Source organism: Henckelia pumila, chromosome 2 (assembly GCF_033568475.1).
Source record: "Henckelia pumila isolate YLH828 chromosome 2, ASM3356847v2, whole genome shotgun sequence".
NCBI classification, from domain to species: Eukaryota; Viridiplantae; Streptophyta; class Magnoliopsida; order Lamiales; family Gesneriaceae; genus Henckelia; species Henckelia pumila.
Window position 1 is genome coordinate 1,529,089 of NC_133121.1, and position 8,847 is coordinate 1,537,935.

An 8,847-nucleotide genomic window follows, 5' to 3' on the forward strand; every position below is an offset into this window, starting at 1 on the left:
CTTTTTAGAAATATTTATTTTTTTATTATTACAAGATGAAGGTGAGGTGTTCTAGTAAATTCGAACAAGGTCTCAAGGATTATGCGACGTGGCGTATTTTATTTTAACTTTAGGTGACTATGGGTTGAGATAAATTAATCAACTGCTATAGCAGCATTGATACGTATGATTCTTTATTTAAATCTGAATCATGGATTTATTTATATTCTCAATTGAGTACATTCATTCATTCTGAAACGCACGTGTCGAATCCAACCATAAACAAATCTTGATATGTTAGGTCCACAACGATCGATATATTAAGTATATATTAATTAACAGTAAAGATTAGAAAACTTCCGCTTGAGAAAAACATCAAAAGATAATCAATAAAATTAACCAAACAATCCGATAATGCAAGCAAAAACTAAGGAAGATCATAGTCCCAAATGGCGTGATATTTATTAATATATATATATATATATATTTCAAAATCTTACTCGGATTTATCGAGTATAAAAATCAAAATTCGCATCAAAATTTCTCTACTGCTGGCATGGACAATGAGCACAGCTTAATGAATCTCTTATTCGATGAAAAATCATTTGAGTTAACTGTTACCAGAAAACGAATCCCAGACTCGAACCAACATCAGAAATTGCAAATATGCTCTCTCGTAGACGATAGATCTTCAACTGGTTGCCTCCTTGAGATATGAAATTAGATCGGCACGATCTTGAGGTTTCTTCAGTCCAGGAAAAACCATCTTTGTTCCTGGTATGTACTGCATTCATGGAGAGCAAGCGGATTGAGATATCATACATATTAGTGGACACCCAAGCAAGCAAATCATTCTCATCACTTTACATGTTCATAGTGGACAGTCATTTTCGGACACCATTTACATAGCAAAGTTATCAAAGGCTGTACTTAGAATGAGAAGTTCGAAATTGCATGCCTATAAAATCCGTCGTCCAAATTAAAAGCATATGCATTGTGACGATAAGAATGTATAAATAAAAATTGAGAATTTGCTTTCATCTTTCAGTTCGATATATCATTAAGTTAATCTACAGGAGAATTTGAATTTCCCGTCAAAACGTCACCCCTCAAATTCAATAAAAATTGAGAAGTTGCTTTTATCTGTCAAATTCGATATATCATTAAGTTAATCTACGGGTGAATTTGAATTTCCGATCAAAACATCATTACAAATCCAATTATTTTCTTTAATATAAAATTCATTGTCAAATCCAAACCCAAATACAAGCTAAGGGTATGAGATTCGGTAGAGCAGTATAGACATCTCACACAATCAGTTCCACAATTACCCGACATGTGTATTATGGCATGTAGAAAAACTCTAATGAATCACATACGGGAAATTATTTTTTATAAAATAAAGGAAGAAATAGAAACGATAAATTGAGGAGCAACTAGTCGCATATAACCTCGTGCTAATAATGATCTCTGCATGAATATCAGAGCCCTCAAGACCAAATAAAGAAGTGGTCTTGAAACGGGACAAACTTAACAACTGAATCGGAGTAAGAGTAAAGGAACACAACAGAAGAAATGTTTTTAGATGAGAGAGACTTGCGTACAAACACATTATGTCACAAGTTATCGCCTCAACCTTTGAAGACATACCAGAGCCTCAAGTCATAGACCCAATTATCAAAGTATAATTGAAAGCACAGAAAACACAAAATAAAAATTAAGAGATGTGCACATTTTACTTCGGCTTGATTTTAGAGAAGCGACATATTATTTAATTGCTATAAATTCGAAACCATGTTACATGACAACGATGGACCATGAAATTAACCATATCCTTGGCTGGCAGTTTGAAGATGCAGTTAACAAGATATTCTAATTCATGCAAAAGATGAATTATATAATTGTTCTTCTCAAATAGTCAATGCTAAAAATTCAGACAGGTCGTGAAACCATTAAATTGACCGGTCATGGTATGATCATGGAGGTTAAACGTTGAAATCATCCTTATATCACAAATATAAATAAATACTTCAAAGAAAAACTGAAATGGAACCTGCACAAGTAAACATAAGATAATATGGAGTAATAGCTTATTCAAAATAAAATAAACGTAAAATTTTCATCCATGTAATCTATTCGACTTTCATTATTCAATAATTTCATTTACGTGTAAATTGTAAAATAGCATAAAAAATTAGCAAAAATAACACGGATATCCACTACAGGGAAAAGTAAAATTCTTTGAGTCGTGACCGCTTCTTGGTATCAGCAAATTAGCAAGTGTAGGCAGAGACAGACCCATCAGGCTAAGAAGATTTACACACACACACACACACGCACACATCCGTTATTTTGAAACAGGCAAAACTTGCAAAACTAATTTCAAGGATAACTATGAGAAGATGGATCTGCACAATGATTAGACACACAAGAAAATAAAGAAATTTAACAAATCACATATATTTGAAATTTGAATGCACGTATACATACCTTTTTAGGATTTAGCAAGTAATCATAGAGTGTATTCTCTCCCCAGGTTACAGCCATGTTTTTGTTGGCAGCAGAGTAAGAATACCCAGGGGTAGTGCCAGATTGTCTACCAAAAAGGCCATTCAAGTTCGGTCCTGGAGTTCCAAAACACATGAGAATTTTCTCAAAGCATAAGTTAAAGAACACTATTTCCTGCTAATGAGGATATCGACCAGAATGATAAATTGCAGCGAACACCAGTCAATTGGCAGCTAGAGCGTAGATTTAAGCAATTGATATTTGGCCAACTATTTGATTTTTATTTTAGATATTTTAAAATTTACAGCTTGTAACTACACCGGGAGCAATTGACCAAACAAGCTCAATTATAAGCCTATGACGCTAGCCGACTTGGCTAATAAATCATTTTTCGAGTTTTTCCTTTTCATAATATTAGCTACTTACAAATTTTTTTAGAACTGATCTTACTACGCTCACAAAACAACGTATGATCATCAAATTTTTATTTCTTTCGCTTTCCTCAATGCAAATCCAAATCCAACTCCATAAGGGGTGTGATTGAAAATATAATAAAATAAAACAGGACAGTCATTTTTCTGTAAAAATTGTATTTCGCCACGTACTAGGTTTCTGGATCAAATATTTCAAATACAAGGACAAAAAACACCAGAATCTGAATTGTTTTATGATATCATCAAGGTTACCTCAAACATTGAGGCTCGATTTGTCGAGATAAAAGCCAAACAGATATGAAATCATTAACAAGAGATCACATAACTTTTATTACAAACACGTCACTGGTTCGAAAGTTTGAGAGAGCGGATCAGAGCAAAACTCGTGCTTATTTTTAAAAGACAAAATGCGTTGAATTGGAATAAAGTTTCAATAAAAGAGTTGTGCTGCCAAGCCCTGTTTTCCTCTCAGGATCCATGGCACCCCGATGAGAGTATCGATCAATCAGGCATCACCAAATCGCAGATCAATGAAAAATGAAAATAACAGGAAAATTAAAAGGACCTTGTTTGTGGCCGGCGCCTTTGTCGACAGTATGGCACTGAGCGCACTTGGTTCTGAAGATCTTATCCCCCGATTTCACGTCGCCCGGCGGTGCTTCGTTGAATGTCGCCATTCTTCTGGTCCAATGAACTCTCTCTCTCGCAAAACAAATGCGATTTGTCTAGGGTTTCCGGATGGTCGCCTGCCTTTGAATGAGTGAATGGTGATGCAGGAAGGTAGCGGAGCCTCGAGGCTATTTTAGTATTTTATGGGCACTAATATGCTAACTCATATAATATATATATATATATATATATATATATATATATATATATATATATAACAGGGCAGGAGCGCACACATTGCGTGTTTGAATCATAATATATAAATATAATATATTGTATATTTAATATTTTTAAAGATTTTTAAAGTACTTGGTTTATCGTTATTTTTTATGTTGTGAATTTTTTTTCCAAATTTATTAAAAATTTAGTTGTAGTAGAAATTCAGTTCCAAAAGAAATTGATAAAAGAAGTGATAAAAGAAAAGGTGGGAGAAATGAGTAAGAGATAGAGTTGGAAAAAGGATGCAGGGGTATAAAAGGAACAAATTAAGAAAAAATTACCATGACACCAAAAACAGTTTGTATAGATTTCTCACACCTAATAAAATAGTAAAAAAGTAAAGATTTACTATTAAATTTAAATATATATAATTATCATATATCATATCATATATAAAAAAAACTTATAATTGTATAAAAAAAACTCTTATATATATGTTTTATTATTATTAAATTAAACCCCCCAAAAAAATCCCTCTATTAAGCATCTCTTCTTGTTGGATCGGATTCAACTTAGTAATTCCTATATTTTAAGCATCCATAGTCCATACCAAGGCTACATGCAGCGGTGATTATTTTCATAAATAATTTCTATAAGTACAACGTGAATAAGATAGTGTTTGCAACCTTTTTTAACAAATTTTTGAAAAAAAAACTTCATAATCATTTATATTTAGAAGTTGTAAACACTAACTAAGTATTTAAAAAATTGGTTATAACTTATAAACTCCCATAAATAGTACAGCCTTGGTCTTTAAATTGGTACGGGAACTAAAAGACTACCACAAAATAGGTGTCCCCCGATACCAGCGTTGCATGTCTTTTCCCAAAATTAGTTAGTTCCTAAAAAACTGTTATATAATATTTTGTATAATATTACTAGACAAATCAAACCGAATCATATATACAATAACAAATAATATTTCTCACTAGTTGGATCAAATAAAATATCCATCTAATTTTTGTGTAAATATACATGCATATACATATATGTTACTTATAACGTGCTTGAATTCAAGGTAAACAAACTATTTATTTAGGTACAACATTGGCGAAAACCACGAAAGAAAACTTAACAGCCTTGATCATAGATAAGCTGTAAATTGTATCACAAGGGACATAATTCAAGAGAGATACAAATAAGAGTAGTACCACCCAAAAAAGGGGGAGGGACGACAAAAACAAACCACTATATCTCAAAACCAAAATCCAAAATTAGCAATAAAAAAAAATCCTTATTCATCTAAAAATCCTTTACAAACAGATTCAGGTTCATCACAAAAATACTCTTCACCGAGATCATTTTGGCAGTAATTGGTGTCCCAGTGAAGTTTCAGCAATATTTAGTGTCCCCGTCCTTGAGCTGTTGGGATCATTGGCCAGCCAATCCGTCTAGGCGAACCAGGAGGAGTCGAAGTGAAGAGAGTCAGCTCCACAAATCCTGTGCCTGAAGGCTCCTCTATCTCCATTGTACGAAAAGAAATTGACCCACGATTTGCTGAAGCAGCCGAGTCTCTTGCAGGGCTACTCACTATGCTCCCACCTACAGGGGTCTGATTAGCAATTAAAGATATAGTATCGTTATACTCATTCGTTCTCCTCCTTAAAGATAGAGAGTCAGCAACAGGAAGGTATACGAGCATGCATATGCCTACGCAGGCACAACATAAAAGGGAAATAAAAGCTAAGAAGGCTATGGCATCATATGTAAGTGTTTCTGGCTCAGATAGGACGGATAACCCGAGCAGAATGACTCTTAATGGGAAAAAACTAGAAATCGAAAAGATTAATGTGTACACTCTCTTTTGCAGACCCTTATTGATGACCAGAAGAAGAATTCGCCTACCAAGGCAGAACAAGTAGGCAGTTAGTACGGTGGCAAAAAGACCAAGAAATATGGTACTCAACAGAGGGTAAGTGCAGAGAATAACATCACTGTTGTTTATTTCAGATGAAGTTCTGATGAAATAAGAAGGTAGTTTGGAATCTTTGTGCTTATACTCGGGTCCGATTAGAATGACTACAAGCTGAAGAATGAATATGGGGAAACAATATAGGAGAACATATCCAGCTGTTTTTGTGTTCCACTGCCTGCTTAACGTTCCAGATCTCTGTAAAGATGCACGAAGAAGGAAAATGAGGGTGAGAAACAGGCATGGTTCTGCAAATCCCAGGTTTGATACGATGTAACATTTGCAAATATTTTCCTGCCATCTCAAACTTAGGGCATTCAAGACTCGCCCGTTGCGCCTCAACAGTTTCAACCTAATAATCTCACCAATACCCCACCAGACAGCAAAAAAGATGAATGTGATTCTGATAATCCAAGGACCACTAAAATAACTGAGCCGGACAAGGGTTTGATCACGAATCCGATTCTGGAAGTAAAAGGAATACACGATGCAAAACAGACCTAGAAGGAACAATAGAGCAACAAGACAAATCGTCGCCACACCTAGTGCATCACCAACAAATCTCGTCAGGGGCATTACCCAAAGCACGGATTCCACGCATGCTCTCCACCAACATGAACGCCAATAAACACTGTGTTGAGTACAAGATCACTCTTAAAGGTTGCAAGCAATCTGAGTACCGTTGAAAGCGACTGTTCAAGGCTCTTATTGTCTCCAAAACAACCATATAAGGTCGCTTGTTAGATTATTTAGCCGTTCCTCAAGCTAAGAGCAGGAAAAGGTCACAATTCTGAGTTCCTCAATGTTTTCTAAGCCTCTATGGGACTTGGTTTGAAATCCTCCACAAACAATAAGAATTGAGGAAACAAGCGACCTTCAAGGACAGCAACACAAGTCTGACAACCTACAATGTTTATAGGGGCACAAAATCATAAATTTATGCTCTTGCAAAGAACACGTTAAACAGCTGAGTAACTTAGATAATCACTTAAGAAGAATGCTTGCTTCAGCAATCAAATTTGCAAAGATAATAAATACAGATCACGTCCTATGATCATGTACATGTATGGGGTGGGATGCATTTACTGGCATATTCCAATAGTGAGATAAATAGATGCATGAGGCACCCTCTCTACCCCACAATATTAACAGTGTTATTATCCTCATGACAAGAACAATATTAACCTATGAAGACTTCAGTGCAAAGCAAAACAAATACATATACAGAGAATCAAGCTGCTAGATGCCTGTAGAATGACAGTGGTCCAGCACAGCTAATATCACTGGACAAAAAACCAAACACGAAGAAAATAGAAATGGTAAAGATGTAATAACAATGATTAAGCAATCAATTCAAAACCCAATGCAGTCAATCACAGCAGACACTCAGGCAGTAAAATACTAAATGTATAGCAACCTACACAACCCATCATTTACGAGAAATATTTGTGTGTGCACAACACAATTAAGAAAATCCAAGATGTACTCAAAAACTGACAAAGCTTGAAGATTTGCATTCTGCAAATATGGTTACTTTCATTATTAACTTCGAATGTCCAGAAATTAAATAATTAATTAAATGTGTCTCGATACACAATCTAAAATTAGGAAACAAATCTAAAATCGAGGGAAAACACAGCCATGACTTCAGATATATTGGCACAGAAACTTAAAAGTAGATAAACCATAATATCCCTTCACAATGTGACACCATGATACTCGCAGTTAAGAATATAAATGGAGTGTGTCACTGAAAAAACATTACAATGATTTCAATGGACAGAGACCAGCGTGCTCACATAAGTGAAGCAAGTATTGACTGAAAAATATCGCAAAGTTTTGATAGCAAAAAGACACGCGAGAGGCAATACATGGAAATTGACGATATTGGCCGGCGTAAATGACATACTCTTTTAAAACGAATTCTCAAGATCCATCATTGATGTCCATGATTCTTTTAAAACGCTTTCATCCAACATGAACACTTCACATGTGGCATCTCTAATTAGAAATTGAGAAAGGACAAATATTAAGATTCAGAAGTTTTTATGTCTTCAAGTTCCCCTGAAAACATACACAAATCATATAAATACAGAAAAATCCTCTACCAGCCAGAGAAACAATGAGATATATTCACCAACATAATTTGCAATGGATGGTAATCTAGATTCCCCTTCTTAAGTTAAACTTTTAAACTATCCATGCAGCAAATCATGTAGCTCCTCACACACACGCATAGCTCGTCGATCCATTCCTATAATTTTTGGTTAAGCCAACTCTCTACTACAAAATAAAACATATAAACATGGGAACAAGCAGATGAAAAAATAAATAAAATCACTGAAAGTAAACTAACATGCAGATGCGCAGCAAATATTAATCACGACTTCAATCCATGCTTACAAATTACATTCCAAGGCAATCAATTCATCTCACAAACACCCACATTAGGATTAAAAATCAAAATCGCCCGACTTTTATAATCACACAACCAAAACTCTCGGTAAACACCTCGCAGCCGTAACATGCACGGCTCTTCTCCGATAAGAAAATAAAACATGATAAAAATGACGGAAAATGGCAAAAGAACAAGCTGTGACGATAAATAAAAAAGGGGGGAAATCCTTCCTAAAAAAATGAACATTCATAAAAAAAAAAACAACAATGAAACAACCAAATACAAAATTCATAGAAAAATACAAAGAAAATAAGATCAGGAGAAAGCTTACAAGTTCCGAATCAACGATCCAGCGATCCCAAACTGAGAATGCGAAATCCGCCGGTAAATGCCAAAAAAAACCCTAGAGAGAGAAAACAAAAGCTCAACAGAGGAAAATTTGCTGTATGTTAAGGAGAGAAGGGAGAAATTGTAAGGTAGAGAGGACTAGTCTTCACTTTGTTGCTGACAGCCTGTCGCCAGCAAATGAGCCATACAGATACTAGGTCAAAAATTAATTACACACATTTCGAAGGACTCAAATTTCGAAACTTAATGGGGTAACTTTGTAATATTTTGGTAATTGAGAGGGCAGATTGTTGATTATGGATATTCCGGGGGTTTGATTGAAGACAGGCTGTACACAGCTGGACGTTGTGCTTACGAAGCTGGAGGCTTGGGTGGTGCCC

The 8,847-nt window shown here is 35.1% G+C and overlaps 2 protein-coding genes across 3 annotated transcripts; both read right to left on the minus strand.

Annotated features, from left to right (window-relative positions):
- Positions 1-402: 402 nt before the first annotated feature.
- Positions 403-3,727, minus strand: LOC140881658 (cytochrome c). Its single transcript, XM_073287136.1, has 3 exons — positions 3,487-3,727; positions 2,470-2,603; positions 403-763 (listed from the first exon to the last, which is right to left on the minus strand). The coding sequence occupies exons 1-3, from the start codon at positions 3,596-3,598 to the stop codon at positions 671-673; spliced, it is 339 nt and encodes a 112-aa protein (XP_073143237.1). The 5' UTR covers positions 3,599-3,727; the 3' UTR covers positions 403-670.
- Positions 3,728-4,791: 1,064 nt separating this feature from the next.
- On the minus strand, positions 4,792-8,608 carry LOC140881045 (uncharacterized). Of its 2 annotated transcripts, XM_073286028.1 has the most exons (3): positions 8,451-8,600; positions 7,631-7,785; positions 4,792-6,625 (listed from the first exon to the last, which is right to left on the minus strand). In XM_073286028.1, exon 3 carries the CDS (start codon positions 6,295-6,297, stop codon positions 5,152-5,154), a length of 1,146 nt encoding a protein of 381 aa, XP_073142129.1. In that variant the 5' UTR covers positions 6,298-6,625; positions 7,631-7,785; positions 8,451-8,600; the 3' UTR covers positions 4,792-5,151. The 2 variants fall into 2 exon arrangements, with proteins under 2 accessions (XP_073142129.1, XP_073142128.1); XM_073286027.1 differs by lacking the exon at positions 7,631-7,785 and having other exon boundaries at positions 8,451-8,608.
- Between the last annotated feature and the right edge of the window lie 239 nt (positions 8,609-8,847).